At 43.9% G+C, this 22,500-nt stretch overlaps 1 protein-coding gene across 1 annotated transcript in view; it reads left to right on the top strand.

The window, feature by feature from the left end:
* Cpe (carboxypeptidase E) overlaps positions 1–17,109 on the top strand; it is a 98,128-nt gene extending 81,019 nt beyond the window's left edge. Inside the window, exons 5-9 of the mRNA XM_021218907.2 lie at positions 1,468–1,650; positions 4,118–4,257; positions 12,055–12,154; positions 14,651–14,769; positions 16,432–17,109. Coding sequence (XP_021074566.1) covers positions 1,468–1,650; positions 4,118–4,257; positions 12,055–12,154; positions 14,651–14,769; positions 16,432–16,530 — 641 coding nt within the window. The 3' untranslated portion in view covers positions 16,531–17,109. The remainder of the gene's footprint in view (positions 1–1,467; positions 1,651–4,117; positions 4,258–12,054; positions 12,155–14,650; positions 14,770–16,431) is intronic.
* Positions 17,110–22,500: the final 5,391 nt, after the last annotated feature.

Raw genomic sequence — 22,500 nt, 5'->3', positions numbered from 1 at the left:
AAGGCCACTACCACCAGGTTCTACCCCACGATTCATAGAATTAGCAAAAGTACAGTTATGAAATAGCAATGAAGTAACTTTATGACTGCCCTCGCCCCTGCAACATAAGGAACTGTATTCAGTCGTCACAGCACTATGAAGGTTGAGAACTACTATAAATTCAGGCCAGTCCTGTTCTCTGGTAAAGTGGGTCACAGCCAGACATTGAAGAGCCTCACGTACAGTGTGGCTTATAAACGGAGGAGTCAGCCTGTGCCGTTTCACCCTGGTTGTGGGAATGCCAACCACAGCATGCTCTCACTTTTTGCCCCTGGGCCCCCTCCTGCTGTGCCACAGAGGTGGGGCAGTGTTTGACTTTTCTCTTACAGGTTTCAGTTCAGCTTCAACCGAAGCAAGCTATGGAGAGAAATTCCCACTCGGAATCCCCTCTCAGACAACCCTGAAGGGCAAGATCTGTGTAATACAGCTTTAGAGACTGAGAACTCAGATTTGAAGAAAGTCGGGTTGGATACACTTTGAGATGCTGTGGTTTACTGTCAGCCGGGCACTATTATAACACATAGTAACAATATCCTTTCCTGCTAAAATACACACAGGACAGCTAAGAAACAGCTGAGATTCAATGTCAGACAGTCTGTGTGTCAGTACTTCATAGTGCTTATAAAATTAATACTGGTGACGTTTTCAGATCACATTTATGTATATATGTATTTATTTATGTATTTGAGAAAAGGTTTCGCATAGCCCAGGTTGTCCTAGAACTTGGCCTAAAACTCAGATAGCCAAGAATGACCTTGAACTAGATCCTTTCCCACGATTTCCCAAGTCCCACCCACCCCTGTGTCCTCCCAGTGAACACCTTATTAAACTTCACAATGTAAATACTGGGAATATTTCTATGTAGCCAGGCCCAGTCTGCTGCAGTCTCACCATCTGTCTATTCCTGTGCGGGTTTTCGGTTCATAAGAAGAGCAAGCACTCCATCTAATCTCCCATCCAGGGCCTAATAAGGCCCGGCCCTGCTTAGCCCCCGAGGCAGGGGTTTTCAGGGTGGTACGGTCATAGGCCATTCTGCCTAATCTTTACATTTTAGTGTTAGGAATGAAAGTCACACAACCTAAAAACTAAGCATTTTTGTTTGATACTTTACCTTTCATCTTCCCTGAAAACTCTAATCTTTCTTTCTTTCTTTTTTTTTAATTTTTGGTTTTTCGAGACAGGGTTTCTCTGTATAGCCCTGGCTGTCCTGGAACTCACTCTGTAGACCAGGCTGGTCTCGAACTCAGAAATCCGCCTGCCTCTGCCTCCAAAGTGCTGGGATTAAAGATGTGTGCGGCACCACAGCCTGGCTAACTTTTATCTTTCTAAAAGCTATGTCAGCAGGGGCTCAACAGCGCATGACTCTTCTTCGGCAAGCAAGCGATGCTTTTGGGTCCGTTTCTCCCATCTTGTGAATTCATTTTCTAGGTACTGCTCACGAATACAGTTCCTGCCCCGATGACGCAATTTTCCAAAGCTTGGCTCGCGCTTACTCTTCTTTCAACCCAGTCATGTCTGACCCCAATCGACCTCCCTGTCGCAAGAATGACGATGACAGCAGCTTTGTAGACGGAACGACCAATGGTGGCGCATGGTACAGCGTCCCCGGAGGTGAGTGTTCCCTTTGCTCCATTCTGTGAATTTGCTGTTTGTCATTTACCACGTAGACTCGGGAAATGATCTGCCATCTGTAGAATTTTCACTCTTCCTCAGTCGTTAAAAAAGTAGGTGGAACTTTCAGCTGTCTCAGCAGGGTGATTGTTACACATTATTTTGTTTTCATTGATTTAAAAACGGAGGCACTGCTATCTGAAGGAGTACGCTGGGAAAGTAGAAGCGGAATACTGTTAACTAGTCATTTTTCTATTTCAGCCCTCTACAGTAAGAGGGGCATCCTTAAATTAGGCAAGCCATGCCTTTTGTCATAAGCAAATGTGCATTTTGGAGGCTAAGCAGCAGGGTTTAGCAGAACTTGTGGCGTGGTTCGAATGAGAATAGCCTCCATAAACTGGTATATTTAAATGCTTCTTCCCCAGTCTATGGCACTGTGGGCGGGGAGTCACCTTCCCCCTCAAATGAGGCAACTCCTGTGGCCTTCCCTGTACCACTTTGCAGAACTCATTCGCCAAATTGCCCCATCTACTAAGCGATGCATAACCTCAACCAGAGATGAAGAGTGAAATGATTTCATTGATGACTTAAGAAATATTTTCTATGTCTCACCCGGAAATAGAGAGAGCAAGAGCTTTACATTTTGATTCATTATGCCCTAAGAAAATGTTCTTCATGTTTTCTATGGTACAAGTTTCTTCTGTTTTTCACTCAGATTTTGCATTGGGACAGATCTGATACGTTCCCTCTATAAGTTGGGATGTATGGTCTATGTGAGATTTAAAATTTAGAGTACATTAAATACATCAGGTGGAGAATAATATATATTGATCTTATATTAGAAAGCAATTTTGTACTTTGCTCATTATAGAGGGAGTTGGTATAACTTAGAATCGCCCAAGAAGAGAGCCTCAGTTGAGAGACATTCTAGATCACACTGGTCTGGCCACATGTCTGTGTGGATTGTCTTGATTGTTAGTTGACGTGGGAAATCCAGCCTGTTGTGGGTGGCACCATTCCCAAGGCACGGAGTCCTGAGTTATGTGAGATGGGGGAAATGAGAACCAAGCAGGCACCAAGGGTGGATTCATTTAGAATTAAAAAAAACAAAAAACAAACAAAACAAAACAAAACAAAACAAAACAGGAAGTTTCAATGATTGCCTTGGAACAAGCTCTCCAAGCATGCAGTGTACCATTTGTATCCTATAAACTGAGAATGTTCATGGTAACCATAGCAATACCCGAGTCAATCCTGTCCCACTGTAAAAGGACAAAGACAAGCTTGGGAGATCTTTAGCTCCCTGTCATAATTGCTGTGACAGACACCCTGACCAAAAGCAGCAGAGGGGAAGGGGAATTCATTTGGGTCACTGCAGGAAGTCAAGTCAGGAGCTTAGAGTGTACAGCCACAGTCAGGAGCAGCGAGGTGCATCAGCCTTGGCCAGATTTACTAGGCAAAGGGCCCAGATCAAAAGTGACAGGAAGTCTTCTGGCAAAGAGGGCCACCTTGGGCTGTTCCATTGGCTCTGGGCTGCCAAGAAGTATTGGAGATCTAATCTTCTAAGCCATGTAGCTCTTAGCTATTCTACAGGAAGTGTGTGTGTGTGTGTGGGGGGGAAGGGGGGCAACTGTGAACTCTTAGCAGCCAACACAGCGATTTGAATATGGGTAGTCTGGCTCCAGGAAACAGTATGCTGGGCAACACCATTCCCAGTGATGATAATCTAATTAAAATTCCTCTGAGTGTCAAATCTACTCTGTGGTCTAGTTTGCAGTATAATTAACATGACATCTAATATGAAGTAGATGTGCCATATTTATTGCTTTGGTATATGATATAATTAAGAGGCTTACATATCATATACTAAGAGTCTGAATCCCTCAGGAACACACTTTGAGTTGGGTTTAGGACAGAACGGCATGTCACGTCACCTCAGCAGACTCTTCCAATTCCTGCCTCATAGGAAGGCAGCTTAGAGGGCTGCAATTCTCCTTACAGGCCAAGGGATACAGTCTCTCAGCTTGCCTTTCTTGAAGTCTATTAAGCACTGTATAATGTGGATGGCATCTGCTTTTGTTCCCACCCTACAACATGGATCCACTGAGTTAAATGACCATAAGACACAGGATTTTATGCTTTTCTTCCCCCTGTTTTTTAACTTGATTTTATGCTTTTTAAAGCAAGAGTCTCTTAAGAGTGTTTTCTACTTCCCATAGGAAGCCATTTCTGTGTAGATCCCTACAGGATCCTTCAGTGCACTGATTGGTCAGTCTTTTGTTGAGGCCTTAGATTACCAGAAGGGTGCGTGTAGACTTGCAGCCGTTGTATGTATATACTGACTGTAGACTTGCAGCCATTGTATATGTATACTGACTGCAGACTTGCAGCCATTGTATGTATATACTGTCTGCAGACTTGCAGCCATTGTATGTGTATACTGACTCTCTGTTTGGTGCTTGGGCAGGAATGCAAGACTTCAATTACCTGAGCAGCAACTGCTTCGAGATCACAGTGGAGCTTAGCTGTGAGAAGTTCCCACCGGAAGAGACACTCAAAAGCTACTGGGAAGATAACAAAAACTCCCTCATCAGCTACCTGGAGCAGGTAAAACACAGTCCCCAGCATCGGCCGATGTAGCAGTCTTTAACCCTGTAGTATAATAGACTCATAAAAGGGGTTCTGTTGGGGGGGGTGATCATCTGAATGAAGGTGACAATATGGGAAACAGGTGTCTGTAGTTCCTGAATTAGACTTTTATGTGCCATAGGTCTTATGGTTCACGACTGCTCACTAAGAACTGACTACACGAGAGAGCTGTCTAATGAGACATCTTAGTTTCCTTTATTCATACTGCACTAAGCAAGAACAACCTTAAGACACTCTTAGCTGATCACCCTGGGCCTCTGAAGTATCCCAGGCAGGTCCAGGATATGAGCAAGGGGACCGAGTCATGCAGGAGTGAGGTTAGTGACTGAGTCATGCTCCAAATGCTTCCCCTATCTCTCACTACACTCATGTGGATCTCAGGTGAAAATTTACTGAGCCTTTAGTACTTCTCGGGGATTGGTCTGAGTATGTTCCACATCAATTTATGCATCGGATCCTTACAACAGTTCTTCAAATCACCTGAGGCCACCACCATTACCCTCATCTATGAATTAGATAAAGAATCGGAGACCAAAGAAGTTGATCGGTTTTGCTAGGTTAGGCACTAAAGACTTTAATCCATGAAGTCTTGTTCTAAAATCTCCCTGTTGTAACTGTTTTTCAGGACAAAATCTCAGAGTCGCTTACATAGCCATTGCAATATGTTGGTATAGAATTTCAGGGCATCTCCCACTCTGTCAAAATTTAATTTGACCTACCTGCTCAGGCTTGGATTTAGCATTTCTATTCCCTCTATAGTATACATAGATGTTGGTGTCAGGGATAAATAGTGGACAGAAGAAAGGACAGCACGCATTGCCTGCCTGCAGTGACTCATCTGTTTTCAGGGTCCTTTCCACCTGCAGTTTGCTAGAATGATGTTTGTTTCACACTCCACAGACAGCCTGGACTAATCAAACTGCTTCACCATAAACAAATGTTCTTAAAAAGCAAGTAGCTGCCATCCTAGTATCATTTCTGTTGCTGTGACTAAACACCCCAGTACAAGCAATGTAGGAGAGTTTATTTTGACTTAGAGTTCCAAGTCATGGCACATTGTGGTGAAGAAGTCAGAGGCATAGAAAGTTGAAGCAGCTACTCACATCCACAGTCAAGAGCAGAGAAAGAATGGATGCATCTGTATGTAGGTCAGGAGAATGGATGCATGCATCTGTATGCAGGTCAGGAGAATGGATGCATGCATCTGTATGTAGGTCAGGAGAATGGATGGATACATCTGTATGTAGGTCAGGAGAATGGATGCATACATCTGTGTGTAGGTTAAGAGAATGGATGGATGCATCTGTATGTAGGTCAGGAGAATGGATGGGTGCATCTGTATGTAGGTCAGGAGAATGGATGGATACATCTGTATGTTGGTCAGGAGAATGGATGGGTGCATCTGTATGTAGGTCAGGAGAATGGATGGATGCATCTGTATGTAGGTCAGGAGAATGAATGGATGCATCTGTATGTAGGTCAGGAGAATGGATGGGTGCATCTGTATGTTGGTCAGGAGAATGGATGGGTGCATCTGTATGTAGGTTTGGAGAATGAATGCACACATTTGTATGATCAGCTTCTCCCCTTTTACAGAATCTGGGATCTAAACCTATTTGATAGTGTTTCCTACTTTTAGACTGGGATTTCAGACATCAATATGATTGACTATTATAATCCAGAAAACCCAGCAGAGTCATAACCATAGACTAAGCTTATTAAGACTCTTCCCAGCTCATACTACATTGTGTCAAGTTGACAATTGAAGCTAACAGTCACAGTGACTTATGAACATAAATACATATGAAAATGTACACATAAAACCAACACTTATGTTTGTTTGTTTGTTGAAACAAGCTCTTACTTTGTAGACTAGTTAGCCTGAAACTCACTAAGCAAACCAGGTTAGTCTGAAACTCAGAGCTCTGTCTGACTCTGCCTCCTAAGTGATATAATTAAAGTTGTGCACCACCATGTTTTTTTTTTTTGTTTTTTGTTTTTGTTTTTGTTTTTTTGTTTTTCGAGACAGGGTTTCTCTGTATAGCTCTGACTATCCTGGAACTCACTTTGTAGACCAGGCTGGCCTCGAATTCAGAAATCCGCCTGCCTCTGCCTCCCGAGTACTGGGATTAAAGGCGTGCGCCACCACGCCAGGCCGTACCACCATGTTCTTAAACAGAGATTCTCAACCTGTGGGTTGTGACCCCTTTGCAGGGGTATCAAATAACCTTTTCACAGGGGTTACATATCAGATATTTACATTATGATTCATAACAGTAACAAATTTACAGTTATGAAATAGCAATGAAAAACATTTTTAAGTTAAATTATTATTTTTACTTATTCACTTTACATCCCACACACTGCTCCCTCCCTGTCAAATGATGCTCTCTTGACAGAACATTTAGATCTTATTTGTCCATTTTTTTCAGTAGAGATATATAAAGCTACTTTTGTATCCCAGGTACTCTGGGAGGTGTTGGTTTTAGAGAGCTTCTTCCAGAAGAGTCTGTAGTAGTGAGGTCATAAACATGAGCTCCTAACCTTGGGAGGCTGTAAATGCTGAGATAAAGGCTGCTATGAACACAGTGGACCATGTGTCCTTATTACCAGTTGGAACATCTTCTGGGTATATGCCCAGGAGTGGTATAGCTATGTCCTCAGGTAGTACTACATCCAATTTTCTGAGGAACCGCCAGACTGATTTCCAGAGTGGTTGTACCAGCTTGCAATCCCACCAGCAATGGAGGAGTGTTCTTTCTCCACATCCTCACTAGTATCTGCTGTCACCTGAATTTTTTATCTTAGCCATTCTGACTGGTGTGAGGTGGAATCTCAGAGTCATTTTGATTTGCGTTTCCCTGATGATTAAGAATGTTGAACATTTCTTTAGGTGCTTCTCAGCCATCCAAGTTTCCTCAGTTGAGAAACTTTTGTTTAGGTCTGTAACCCATTTTTTAATAGGGTTATTTGGTTCTCTGGAGTCTAACTTCTTGAATTCTTTGTATATATTGGATATTAGTCCCCTATTGGATGTAGAATTGGTAAAGCTCTTTTCTCAATCTGTTGGTTGCCGTTTTGGTGTTCTGTTCAGGAACTTTTCACCTGTGTCCGTGTGTTCAGGACTTTCCCTCACTTTCTCTTCTATTAGATTCAGTGTCTCTGGTTTTATATGGAGGTCCTTGATCCACTTGGACTTGAGCTTTGTATAGGGAGATAAGAATGGATCGATTTGCATTCTTCTCCACATTGACCGCTGGTTGAGCCAGCACTGCTTGTTGAAAATGCTGTCTTTCTTTTTTCCACTGGATGGTTTTAGCTCCTTTGTCAAAGATCAATTGACTGTAGGTGTGTGGGTTCATTTCTGGGTCTTCAATTCTATTCCATTGATCTACCTGCCTGTCAGTTAGCAGTCATATTTAAAATAGCCAGAAGCCGGAAACAACCTAGATGCTGGAGAGGATGTGGAGACTCCTCCATTGCTGGTGGGATTGCAAGCTCGTACAACCACTCTGGAAATCACTCTGGCGGTTCCTCAGAAAATTGGACATAGTACTACCTGAGGACCCAGCTATACCACTCCTGGGCATATACCCAGAAGATGCTCCAACATGTAATAAGGACACATGCTCCACAATGTTCATAGCAGCCTTATTTATAATAGCCAGCGGCTAGAAAGAGCCCAGATGTCTCTCAACAGAGGAATGGATACAGAAAATGTGGTACATTTACACAATGGAGTACTATTAATCCATTAAAAACAGTGACTTCATGAAATTTGCAGGGAAATGGATGGAACTTGAGAATATCATCCTGACTGAGGTGACTCAGTCACAAAGGAACAAATATGGTATGTACTCACTGATAAGTGGATATTAGCCCCCAAATACCCAAGATTCAATTCATAGACCATGTGAAGCCTAAGAAGAAGAAAGACCAAAATGTAGATGTTTCAGTGTTTTTTAGAAGGGTGGACAAAATACTCATAGGAGGAAATATGGAGACAAAGTGGGGAGCAGAGTCTGAAGGAAAGGTCATCCAGAGACTGCCCCACCTGGGGATCCATCCCATATACAGTCACAAACCTGGAAGTTATTGTGGATGCTGGGAAGTGCTTGCTGATGGAAGCCTGATATGGCTGTCTCTTGAGAGGCTCTGCCAGAGCCTGACAAATACAGAGGTTGAAGCTCACAGCCAACCATTGGACTGAGCGTGGGGTCCCCAATGGAGGAGCTGGAGAAGTGACTGAAGGAGCTGAGGGGTTTTGCAGCCCCATGGAGGGAGCAACAGTGTCAACAGGCCAGAACCCCACAGGGAGCTCCCAGGGACTGGACCACCAACCAAAGAGTACACATAGAGCAACCCATGGTGCTGGCCACATATGTGGCAGAAGATGGCCTTGTTGGACATCAGTAGGAGGAAAAACCCTTGGTCCTGAGGGTGTTCAATACCCCAGTGTAGGGGAATGCCAAGGCAGGACGATGGGTGTGGATGGGTGGGGGAACACCCTCATAGCGGCCGGCTGGCAGGGCAGAGATGGGATAGGGGGTTTCCGAAGGTGAGACCTGGAAAGGGGAAAATATTTGAAATGTAGATAAAGAAAATATCCAAGGGAAAAAAAAAAGGTTAACTACAAGGATAGCTACAATGGTCAGACACAGAGGGGTCCTTAACTCAGTCATAGGAGTTTAGAAAAAAAGATTTCCTGTGGTTAATACCAGTAAGATCATCACCTTGATCAACAGTTAAAAAACAGGTTCAGCTGATGCTTAATTGGATGTTTAAAAAAAAAAAACAATACAAAGCCAAACAAACCACAAATCATTGTATTAGGAGAGAGAGTCTTTGCCCTTTAGTGATGCTGAAGCTTTTGATGGAAGGGAGGAGATAGGGACAAAGGGATGGAGTCATGGGTTCAGCCCCGTGGAAGGGAGACCACTTCACGGATCACGCAAATCAAACCTAAGGATCCTGTTAAACAATGAGCTTCCTGCCGTGTCCTGATCTTAACAGTTTCTGCAGGGAATGCGTGCACACTCTCTGGGCGACACTACAGAGGTGTTCAAGGGTGCCTGATCCAAACAGACCTTAGAAGTCTCAGAGCACTTGCCGTTGTGTGCTGGGGGATGGAAGCGTCCTGAGATCCGGAGAGCGATCACCACGATCACCACGGGAAGGGTCGAGGGCAGCAAAACATCTCTCCAAGCTACAGTGAAATCTGAGCTTCTGGAACTTTCCTTGCAAAAGCCATGAAGTGACAGAGGTTTCTAGTTTGAACTCCTGTCCACACAGTTATGACAGCTCGTGACCCGTCTTCTGGTATTTATTGCCACAGCAGGAGTTTTCAAACAGAAAAGTTTCTACATCAGAAAAAGAATAGTACATTTTAAAGAAAAGTAAAAACATTGACATACTAGAAATTTACTCATAATTAATATATACGATGAAAATGGTTGGAGGCAGTAGGGTATCTGTGAGTTCAGTGCAAACCTGGTCTGCGTAGAGAGTTCCAGGCCAGACAGGGTACATAGTGAGTCTCTGTCTAGAGAAAAACAAGAGTTCAGTTACATATCATCCTCAGCTTTTGGGGGTTGGAGAGATGTCTGATGTCTCAGCAGTTAACAATTCTTGCTGCTCTTACAGAGGACCCGAATTCCCTTTATCCACATGGTAGCTCACAACTGCAAAACTTTACACACACACACACACACACACACACACACACACACACACACACACACTAAGTAAATCTAAAAGGGGAAATGCATTTATTATTTAAATATTTATTTCACTGCATATTCTAATTCCCAAGTGGTACAAGCAGAAAAAGTCGCGAACTTTAACTCACCACATTTATAGACTAATTCCATTTCTGTGGTGATTGCCATATCTATGAAAATATCCACAATTTTTCAAGGATAAGTCAATTTAAACGTTTCATTTTGTGTGACGGCAAGACTACAGTATCTCAAGATGAACAAAGTGGCCCTTGGTGAGCAATCCCTCTCTTGCAAGCTAGGTACATTTTGAATTTTGTTCATCAGCCCTTAACAAACATCCCCCAACCCAGAAAGAAAACTTCAGATTTGTGATGTGTGGTCTCCTGTGATCCCGGCGTACATCATCCCCCTGTCTACAGTCTGTCCGATCAGGAACGGCTTGCTCACCTTTCCATCCAGAAACCCAATCTTTCCCATTCCTGCGTCCCACTGAATGGACTTCAGTTTTTCAGTTTTGGTTGGCTGGCTCAGAAGGCCCTAAACCAAAATTTAAGGTGTATTTGTTCTCCTTTCACTAAACGGGTTGCCGTCAACGGGTCACTCATTATCTCTGACACGAACAGCCTAGACATTGCCCTTAGAGGGGGAAAACAAACAAACAAACAAACAAACAAACAAAACCACATACTATTATTTAGCGCTTCAGAGAAAAAGAAATGCAAAACTTATTACTGAGAACTGGGGCATTTCATAAAAAAAGTATGCAAGACTGGCAAGCTTACTCCCAATAATAAAAGGAATGCCTAGGATTTATCTTATGCTCTGTAGGAAAATAGTAAGATATCTCAAGAGCAAAAGGAATTTCACTTTCTTTACCTGAGACAAGGCCTCTTGTATGCCAGGCTGTCCTTTTTGAATTCCCTTTGATTCTGATCCGACTGATCCATCTGACTCCACCTCTTTCCACCTGGGACCACAGGTGTGTACCACTATGCCCAGTTTATGTGCTGTGGGAGATGGAACCTCGAGTTTCAGATGCTAAGCTATCAAGTGTAATTAAGGACTTACATTTGATACCCTGACGGTGTCCTGCCTATAGATTTAAATTGGTCTGGGGAGGTGGCAGTTGGAAAAATGTTGAGGAAGTGTCAGCTCCCCGTGTCAAAGGCAAGGGTTGCTGGCACAGCATGGTGATCCCCAGAGCTCACTGACTAACCACTGTAGCCAACTGGGAGCTCCGGGTTCAGTGAACATGTTAGGGGAGGAAGACATTTGATGTAGACCTCTGCCTCCACAGGCGTGTGACTTTGCCCACAGGCATCTGTATGAGTGCACCTGCATACAAGCTTAGAGAAGTCATAAAGATTACAAACGAGCTGCTTTGTAGCTCGGATCTCAGTAATTAATTGCTGACTTAATTCAGAGAGACTATTCTCATCAGCAGCCCTTCCCTTTCCATCCTTAACTGGTATCCAACTTTCAGTCTTGGCGTTTCCTGATCTGTCACACCCCTGTATTCAATCCAAACCGCCTTGTTAATGAGCTTGATGCAAAGGTAGGCGGAGCTCAGGACTTTCCATCCCTCTCAGCTAGAGTAGTATTAACACACTGGTCAACCCACAGTGCTATAAAACGTGTGTATAGAAGACCTTTATTTGAAAGAGTGAGAGAGAAAGGGAGGGGAAGGGGGAGGAGAGAGGGGAGAGGAAGAGGGAGAGGGAGAGGGAGAGGGAGAGGGAGAAGGGAGGCTAAAACTTCACAAACACAACAGGCTTTTTTTCTTTTCTTTTGTTATTCAGAATGTCCTTCAAAATCCCTGTTTTGCATAGAACTTGATATCCCTTCTCAGAAGGTGACTTCTCATTCTTTTGAGAAAAAGCTCGGAAAAGAATGCGCTCGTGGTTTATGCCTGTTCTGTTTCTTAAATAATGAAGCTCTACAATGTATTGCTAGAAAACACGAAGATGCTTGACATGAAGTACATTTTAAATCCGTTTCTATTATAATTTTATTTGGCTGTCTTTGACCTTCACAGATACACCGAGGTGTTAAAGGGTTTGTCCGTGACCTTCAGGGTAACCCGATTGCCAACGCAACCATCTCTGTGGACGGGATAGACCATGATGTCACCTCGGGTGGGTACTATTATTTTATTTTAGGATTTTTTTTTTTTTTTTTGCCTTGATCTGGAGGCAAGAATTATGAAAATGAATATAACCACTAATTATGAAAATGAACATGACCACTAATTATCATAATTAAAATTCACATACTAATTCTAAGCATAGCAGTAATTGCTTCATCTGCCTTTGCACCAACTCTGCCCCCAGTTCCACTGTGAGACTAGACAGCGAAGCCTTGGATGTTTCGAGCCAGCAGGTGGCGCCCTTTACCCAGCGCGAGCGGTTGTATGTCTGCTGCCCCGCTTCAGGTTGGGAGCAGCTAAGGTTAAACTCCCAGCATCTGTGTGTCTGGGTGTCCGTATACATTTCTATTAAGCTCATTTCACTTTAGCCCCCACCCACTGGAATCCCTGCAGCCAGATAACAAAAACAGTAACAAGAACACTCTTCTTCGTCTTCAGAATGATTTAACATTTCATTTATTTTCTAAAGCCTTATTGTCCTCTTAAAATCATTTATACACACATTCAGCAATACTCATCACCATCCCGCCAAGTTTCGGGATGCTTTTCTAGCATTCTAGAACCCAAGCCGAGATCCTACCCCAAGGGCAGGACACAAGCCGAAGGCCCCCTGGCCACAGGATATTGTTCCGTTAACTCTGGAAATGCTGTTCTCTCTGCATCCCATGATGCAAATAAGGTGGGAGAAATCTAATCCTAGCAAGGAATGAAAAGGGAGACTTGTGTGTTGCCGCTCTGACAGGAACGTTTTCCCCAAGGCAAGTGCTGCAGCTCTCAGGCGAGAAGTTTCCCCGATGGAAAGTGTTGCAGCTCTGAGGGGAGAGGTATCCTAGCAGCCGGGAGGCAAGGAATACCACAAGGTCACACAGGGCACCTCACACAAGGCATTTACTGGGGAGGACACAAGAGGGTGGCTGCTCTGCTTGCGTGAGAGGCAGCAGGGAAGGGAGCAGGAGACAGATTATCTATGGTTTTAGAGGTTGGCAGGGTGAGGTGGGGCCGGGGGGAGGAGTTTCTCAGGGTGGGGATTGGTGAGATTTGAAGTCCTGAGCCTGGGGCAAGCCCAGGGACTGGTGGAATTTGGAGCTCAGGGATTAGTAGGTTTTGGTGGGTTCTAAAACCCGAAAGGGAGCTTGGATCTTTTACCCTATAGTTTGGGCTGTAAGAATGTTGTCTTTTTTTTTTTTTTCTTTAAATTTTTAATTTTGAGGAGAAGGCCATTAGCCTATAAATGAAAACTAGCACAGAAATAAAGTGAGGCGTGTTGTCCTGGAAGCCCAGCTATGTATGCTTCAAGAGAGGGAGAGAGTGGATAATGGGGTCCAGTAAAATTACCCCTGTGAGGGAAGGATTGGATCTGGCAGCACGGAGACGCTTGACCAAATCTCTAACAAGCAAGTGATTGGTGTGAGCAGAGGCAATCCAGGCAAGCCTTGGGGACAGCCGGCCTTTAGTGGTGGAAAATATTAACACGTTAAGGAAATTTTGCTGTGAGGCACAGATGAGGGGTGTGTGTTAGAGGCACAGGCAGAATGGAGAGTGTAAACTGCCCACTAGGGTCTTTGCTACTCAAAGTGTAGGGGCTGAAAGCCTTAGTGGCTTCAGCGTCACCCAGGAGGGTTAGGTACGCAGGACCAAGGCCTCACTTCTGAGCTGGCCAGGTAGATTTTGTCATTTTATTGACACACACCTGAGTATGCCAAGTACTGTTGTAGAAATGGAGACCGATGGGCCAGAGGGGCAGAGAGGAAAGCGACCCGACCGTGATCTACATGAACCAGGGAGATGTATGGGGACTGGAAACTGGCCACCAGGGGTGTTCACCCAAGTTTCTTAACAGCCATCTTGGTTGTCTAGCAGAGTACAGAGTTGGTAGTTTACCGCGATCGAGGGAGAAAGACAGCCGAGTTAAGACCCGTGCCGGAGTTCAGTGTAAGGGGCCACGGGGCCCAGCTTATGTTGAGGAGAAACTTAGGGGAGTGAAAGAGACTGAATCATAGCTTAGCTTAAGGATTCCAGGCACAGTTCCCGGGTGGCACTGCAGACGAATGTCATGGAAGTCTTCAGAAGTTGAAATTATTGGCAAGGACCCAGGGGATTCTGAAGAGGCTGTCTTGGGGCTGCGCTTTGTGAAACATTGATCTAGAAGATTCTTGGGACCTGAGTTCTTTACCTGGAAAGAACGAAAATGCAGTGCTCAGTCCTCACCACTTGGGGATTTTACGGGACCAAGAGATTCATATGTTGTAGGGCTTATTAAATATTAGCATGGCTATTAGCTTATTAAATATTAGCATGGCTATTAATCTGTGACTTGGCTCTAAGACACGAGGCTTGTGGAGAGAGAGGTTTGCACCCTTTCTCCTGGAATTTCATCAGAGTAAGGACTCACTGGAAGTCAACAGAGCTAACGGTGTACTGATCCTCAGATGGCATAATTGCCCTTTCCCACACATGCCTAGCTTTGATGTTCTGTTTCCTACAGCTAAAGACGGGGATTACTGGCGATTGCTTGCTCCTGGAAACTATAAACTTACAGCCTCCGCTCCTGGCTACCTGGCAATCACAAAGAAAGTGGCAGTTCCTTTCAGCCCTGCTGTTGGGGTAAGTATTCATAAAAAAGAGATGAGAATAATAACTCAGTACTTGCTATTGTCAAACATATCAGAGAAATTTATACTTAACCTTCACTATAGCCTGACAAGGTAGGCACCATGACTATCCCCACTTAGCAGATGAGAAAACTGAGGTCTAATAAAAGTTCGGTGACTTGACCATGGTCACTGCTTTTAAAGAGATGCACAAGAATACAAAATTAGACTTAAAATGATAATTTTTATTTCTAGCTTTGATTTCAATATAAATGGGATTCTTTTCTAGTTATCTTGCCCTCTGTAGCACCCAGCTCGGCGCCTTACTGAATATATACTAGAAAAAAAAAAAAGCCAGAAGATAACCTTAGGCACTTAACTAAACGTTTGTTAGGAATACCCAATACGTGCTGGAGCCATGACTCAACAGGGAAGCCCTGTTCTGGGTTTGATCAACCAGGGTTTGATCCCCACACCTAAGAACATGTCCCTCAGACATGGCAGCTGCCTGAGATCCATGCCCAGTAGACATGGCAGCCCACCTGGAATCCAGGGCTAGAAGGCAGAGATGGGGGATCCTTGGCGAGCTGCCAGCTAGACTAGAATATAGTTAACCTAGACCCAGAGGATAAGGTGGAGATCAATGGAAGACTCCAGCCATCAACCTCAGACCATTAAGGTAGCCTGAAGAGTTTCCAACGAAAAGACTTGCTTAAGGAAACTTCACTGTAATTTTGTTTATGTACCAGGAATTCAAAGTATAAATAGCTAGTGTGTGTGCTTGTGATGCACACATGTGACTGTGCCCCAGACTTGCTGAGCAACAGCTCTCACCACTGAGCAGTCCCCCCCCCCCATTTCCAAACATTTTGGTTTTGCAAACAAAAGATCTTGAGTCTCGAAAACCAGTTTATTAAACATAACTGTGTGTGTATGTACATGAGGCAGTGTACTGTGAAAGGCAGATTTGGTCAGGGAGCCCTGGAAACAAGGTGGCTCCAGGCACAGGCTGGGACAGGCTCAACTCCTTCCTCCCTTAGTATTTCAGATAGTCTGAGAATGTAATGAATGTAACCTTATACCCAAATAAGCAGGTATCAAAGCAGGCATGTAAAGGAACGTTTAGTTCCAGCTAGTATGGGAGACTGAGGAGGTCAGGGTTGTGGCAGGATCAGTATTTATGTAGGTATATTTAGATTCTCTATCGACTAGGAGGAGGCACTCCCCCCTCCCCAACTCCCTTTAGCTCACCAGGTCAGAAGCTTCCATATGCATGCATTTTTGAGGGTCTCTTTAACGAATTCATTATCTGAAAAAACAGCACTTTGTGGACAAGTCACCAATACATCGAGCTGTATTCTATTAGTCCAAACTCCCAACCAGGATGGAACTCATGGCTGAGAGGCAGAGCTCATGAGATGGACTGTCCACAAGGGGGTGGGGGTGGGGGGGAAGGCGGTCATGGCTTTTACAAAACACGAGCTGTTTTGAAGGTGAACTCTCTTCTGAGTGTTGTGCCTACAAAACTATTTATCACAGATTTAAAAAATACTCCTTTAATTCAGGTGGCTAGATTGAGTCTATTCTACTGTACAAGCTACAAACCACTTTTTTTTTTTTTTTTTTAAATTACATGAGCAACCTGACAGCAATCTGTTCTGGTTTTCCTCTTCAGGTGGACTTCGAGCTGGAGTCTTTCTCTGAAAGGAAGGAGGAGGAGAAGGAAGAATTGATGGAGTGGTGGAAAATGATGTCAGAAACTTTGAATTTTTAAGAAAGGCTTCTATCTAATTGCTTTACTCTATCTATAGACTGTAGTAAGATGCAACGTGGCTCTTTTATTTTAGGTTGTGTGCAGTTAATATTTAACATTGATTTATTTTTTGATCATTTAAGTAGTAGTTAGTAATCACTTAAATACACCCGGACAGAAACATAATGTCTGGATCTACTTCATTCTTACATTAACATTTGCTTTAAAATCTAGCGAAGCTCTTTTAATGTAATTGGTGACAATGTCACATGACAGATGCCATGAAGAAGTCAACCGATGTAGCTTGGATCTGTGAACCCTGTACTTCGAGAACCACATAGTTCCATGTAAGTTGTCCTTCGTCTCTTGTGCTGATTCACTGTATAAGCATGATCCTGATAATGTACTTCGGATGGGAAGAAAATGTACGTGCTTTTCAAAAGGGGCTCTGAACAGAATGAAAACCTAGCTCTTGCCTGTACTTTGAAGAATGGAGTTGTATTAGTCAGCCTGTTAATGCCACTTCAGAGTTTTTGGGGTTTTGTCTTGATTGTAGATTGGCCCAGAATTGCATTCTGAATGAATAAAGGAAAAAAAAAATCCCATGGAGTGCATTTTCTCTATGACCTTTTGGTCTAATGCTGTAGTTTCATGGTCAAAAAAATATTTCCTGTCCAATGGCTTCTTGTTTATTTAGCTTCTACATTGAAAAAAATTCATTGATAGCTACATTCCAAGCATCGCCCAGACTTTGAGTGTGTTATCATGCTGAATGAAAGGTTCTGCTTCCATGGAGTTTTAAAGAGAGATTTTATTGTTATGCACACACACACACACACACACACACACACACACACACACACACACACACACGCGCAGACACACACACACGTGTGTGTGTGTGTGTGTGTGTGTGTCTGCGTGTGGTTTGTGTTCCTAAGGGGCTTACAAAGGTGAGAAGGCCTTCAGGTTCCCCGAGACTAGACTTGCAGGTAGTTGTAGGTGCTGTGATCATTGGCACAGGGGGACATTTTCTAAACAGAACTCCAATGGCGCACATTTTAAGATCAAGAATTGATAAATGGGACCTCATGAAACTGGAAAGCTTCTATAAGGCAAAGGATATAGTCAATAAGACAAATCAGCAACCTACAGATTGGGAAAAAATATTCACTAACCCCACATCCATTAGAGGGCTAATATTCAAAATATATAAAGAACTCAATAAGCTAACCACTAAAAAATCAAACAACCCAATAAAAAACATGGGGTATAAAACTAAACTGAGAATTCACAACAGAAGAATCTTCAATGGCTGAGAAACACTTAAAGAAATGTTCAAAGTCCTAAGAGATCAGAGAAATGCAAATCAAAAAGACCCTGAGATTCTACCTTACACCAATCAAAATGGCTAAGATCAAAACCTCAGGTGACAGCACATGTTGGCAAGGATGTGGACAAAGAGGAACACTCCTCCATTGCTGGTGGGATTGCAAACTGGTAAACCACTCTGGAAATCAATCTGGAGGTTCCTCAGAAAAGTTGAATTAGATCTACCTGAAGATCCAGCAATACCACTCTTGGAAATATACCCAAAAGATGCCCCACCATGCCACAGAGGCACATGTTCCATTATATTCATAGCAGCCCTGTTTATGATAGCCAGAAGCTGGAAACAACCCAGATGTCCCACAACAGAAGAATGGATACAGAAAATGTGGTTCATTTACACAATGGAATACTACTCAGCTATTAAGAACAAGGACATCCTGAGTTTTGCAGGCAAATGGATGGAACTAGAAAATATTACTGAGTGAGATAATTCAGATCCAAAAGGACATACATGGTATGTACTCATTAATAAGTGTATATCAGCAAAAAAATGTACAGAATACCCAAGATACAGTCCACAGAACTCAAAAAGGTCAACCAGCTGAAGGACCCAAGTGAGGATGCCTCAGTCCCACTTGGGAGGGAGAAGAAAGCAATCATAAGGGGGGTGGGGTGGAGGAATAGACTTAGGAGGGAAAAGGGATGGGGTTGGGAGGGGAACATGATTTGGTATTGTGTGTGTGGAAAAAGGACTGAAGCCCCAAGGGCCAGCAAAAAGAATGGAAACAGGCAACCTCAGGAGGTAGGAGGTTGGAGGGCTCCTCCAGAAAGTACCAGAGACCTTGGAGGTGAGAGACTCTCAAGACTCAAAAGGAGGGACCTTAGATGAAATGCCCTATATTGAGGAAAAGGAACAAGTAGAGCCCACCTCCAGCAGAAATACAGAGCATCAAATGAGAGATGAGGTTGCCATCCCACAGTCAAAACTCTGACTCGTAATTGTTCCTGTCTGAAAGATCTGCAGGGGTGGAAATGGCAAGGGGCCTGAAGAAAATAAGGTCCATCGACAGGCCCAAAGTGGGATCCAGCTCAAGGGGAGGTTCCACGGCCTGAGACTATTACTTAGGTTATGGAGAGCTCACAAAAAGGGACCTACCATGACTGCCCCCTGAAAGACTCAACAAGCAGCTGAAAGAGTCAGATGCAGGTATTCGCACCCAACCAATGGACAGAAGCAGCTGACCCCTGTGGTTGAATTAGAGGAAACTTGGAAGAAGCTGTGGAGGAGGAAAACCCTGTAGGAGGACCAGCAGTCTCATTTAACCTGGACCCCTGCGAGCTCTCAAACACGGAGCATCAACCAGGCAGCATACACCAGCTAGTATGAGGTCCCCAGCACATATACAGCAGAGGGCTGCCGGGTCTACGTTCAGTCAGAGAAGACCCTCAGCTGACTTGAGGCCCCAGGGAGTTTAGAGGTCTGGTGGTGTGTGGTGTGTGGGGTGGGGACATCCTTGTGGAGACAGGAGGGGTGGGTAGGAGGTATGGGATGTGGAACAGTCAGAGGTGGACCAGGAGGGGAATAAAATTTGGAGTTTAAAATAAATAAATAAATAAGTTAAAAATCTATTCAAATACATATAACCCCCTAGGAGGAGCCCTGGAGTCGGAAGGAAAGTAGACCCAAGCTGACCTCCAAGGAAATTCAAGGTTTTGCTGTTCATGATGTCCATCTAACAGGAAATGCTAGATAGTTCTAGAAAAGAAACAGCCTTCAGTATTGTTACTAAAAGCTTATATTACTTGTAGGTGATAAGGTAGCTCTATTGGCTTAGTGCTTGCCTGACACACATGAAGCTCTGTGTTCATTCCACAGCTCTACACAAACTGGACGTGGCTATGCAAGCCTGTTATCCCAGCACTTGGGTAGGTTGAGGCAGGAGGATCCAAAGTTCAAGGTCAGTTTTGGCCACAAAGCAAATTGAAGGTCAGTTTGACCTACCTGAGACCCTGTTTTAAAAGAAGAAGAATTGGGCTGGTGAGATGGCTCAGTGGGTAAGAGCACCCGACTGCTCTTCTGAAGGTCCGGAGTTCAAATCCCAGCAACCACATGGTGGCTCATAACCATCCGTAACAAGATCTGACGCCCTCTTCTGGAGTGTCTGAAGACAGGTACAGTGTACTTACATATAATAAATAAATAAATCTTAAAAAAAAAAAGAAGAATCAGAAAACTTGCAGTGATTTGTTCTGCTTCAGTCTTAAGTCTGTGTAATTCACCAGGAGCTACGTGTTGCATCTAGTGAGCCAGCTGTGTTAAATACTTCCACCTTGTGGTTCTGTTCTCTCAGCACAAGTGTTCCTTAGTTTCAGTCATTTTTCACCATTTCTCCAGTGACCAGGCCCAGCCTTGCAGCCTCACTTAGCCACACTGTTTGAGAAACTCCACCATCACTGGTAGTCCTTCCCTCTTAGCTACCAATGAAACTGCACTTCTCAATTTCTAAGTATGCTATTTACACAAGAAGTATAAGAACGTAGTCATATCTTGAGCTGTGGCCTTGAGCTTCTCTTGTGGAACATCCTTCTGGGTTTCCATGTCAGATTCACATGTGTCTATCCCTGGCCAGTAGACTTAAGAGCTAATCATGTCTGTCTATGCTCCTCACATCCAATACACCCAAACAACATCAGCAATATTCCTCTCTAAAGTGATGAAGAATAAATGATATACCACACTTACTAACCTGTGCAATTCTGAAGTCTTTCATATACATATTTACTTATTCTTTAAAATTTCCTGTTAAGTACATAATGTATTATTATATTAACTCCTCCTTTACACCATTCAATTCTTCCTAGCTCTCGCCACCTTCTCCCAACTTCATGTCCTCTTCTCTCTCTCTTTCTTTATGCCTGTCTGCCTGCCTGTCTGTCTTTTGTTATGACTCACTGAGTCTAGTTAGTGAAGCCCATCTGCACACAGGTATGTGGCCACCCACTAGAGCATGGCTAGTCTACCAGGAGCCACACCCTTAAAAAGATCTGACACTCTCTCCTCAGCAGTCATTGGGGATCAATATACTCTTCGGGGGAGGGAAGGGTGAGGACTCTGTACCCCACTTCCCTCATCCAGGGCCCACTGCTTGATCTTGGCTAGGTCTTGTGCGGCAGCCGTTGGTGCTGTAAGTTCATGGGTACATCCGTCCTGTCGTGTCTACAAGGCAGTTTTGCCCCATCCTTCCTGATCTCTGGGTCTTACAGTCTTTTTGCCTTTTTATTTTCTGTGATGTTTCCTGGGCCTTGTGATATAGATGTCCCACGTTTAGACAGACAGTTTTATGGCCTACTGTTTTGAGGGTTGAAAACATTCCTGGGTTTCGAACTGATTTTTGATTTTGCACTGTGGGAAAAGTCTACTGCCTCCTCCTCCCCCTCCTCTCCCCCCTCTTCCTTCTCTTCCTCCCGCTTCATGGTCCTAAATTTGCTTTCTTATTTTATTTTATTTTTTTGTTTTTTTTCGAGACAGAGTTTCTCTGTGTAGCTCTGGCTGTCCTGGAACTCACTTTGTAGACCAGGCTGGCCTCGAACTCAGAAATCCACCTGTGTCTGCCTCTCGAGTGCTGGGATTAAAGGCGTGCACCACCACTCCCAGCTCTAAATTTGCTTTCTTGTACTCTTTGTCTCATCCACTTAGGACCTACATTGGAGCAGGTTGCACCTTGCATACCCATAGAGACGAGATGGAGCAGTCACCCATATTCTGGGCCTGGGGGTGATCCTGGGTGAGCTTGCCCTTTCAATCACCTTGGGTGTCCAAGGATATAACTTGGACATATTTTTTTTTTTTTTGGACATAGGGGTTGTTTATAACCTCTAGACTGGCCTTGACCTCAAACAGTCTTCCTGTCACCACCTCCTGAATGCTGGAATTACAGATGGCTAGCTTCATGGTCAGTGTCTTAATGTCTTTCAGTTTCACCTCATGAGAGGTGGATTGTGTGTTGTTGGAAGGAAGCTCCTTCTTGGCATTGTGTTGAAGTAGCTACATCTCAATCTCCAGTCCCGACCCTCACTGGTTTCTTCCTAGAGAGAAGATCCTTATCTAATTGCTGAGCAACACCAGGCATGCTAATCAAGTGGAACAAATTAATTAGAGGCCTGAAGCACCTCCCCCCTCATCTCTGTCTTCTCCCTAGAGTCTGATGCAAGCTTTCCCTTGGGAAGCCTGTAGAAGCTCTGGGTACTTGAGCTGATCTTGTGAAGGAGGCAGATGAGAACAGAGAATTAATAGAGTCATTAGTGCATAGAGCACTAATTAATTTCCTTAAACAATTTATCAGTAAGAAAGTTTATCTCTACTTAGTCTACTTTCCAGCTGGCTCTGAGTGAAGGGATGAATGGGAGAGATGGGTCTTAAGTGTTGAACACCTGAACTTCTCCAGAGCACTGCACTGTAGTAGTTTTTGTATCTTTTTTTTTTTTTTTATCAGAACTGAACTGCGAACATTATCTTGCTTTCAAGTGTATACTTCTCTTTTTGTAGTTCTGGATGAGCTGCATACGGTGGTATATTAATCCTAACACTTGGGAGGCAGGGGCAGAGGCAGAGGCAAAGGCAGAGGCAGAGGCAGAGGCAGAGGCAGAGGCAGAGGCAGA

Source organism: Mus pahari, chromosome 19 (assembly GCF_900095145.1).
Source record: "Mus pahari chromosome 19, PAHARI_EIJ_v1.1, whole genome shotgun sequence".
Taxonomy (NCBI): domain Eukaryota; kingdom Metazoa; phylum Chordata; class Mammalia; order Rodentia; family Muridae; genus Mus; species Mus pahari.
The sequence above is the reverse complement of the archived record's forward strand: the minus strand, read 5'-3'. Positions and strand labels throughout refer to the sequence as shown.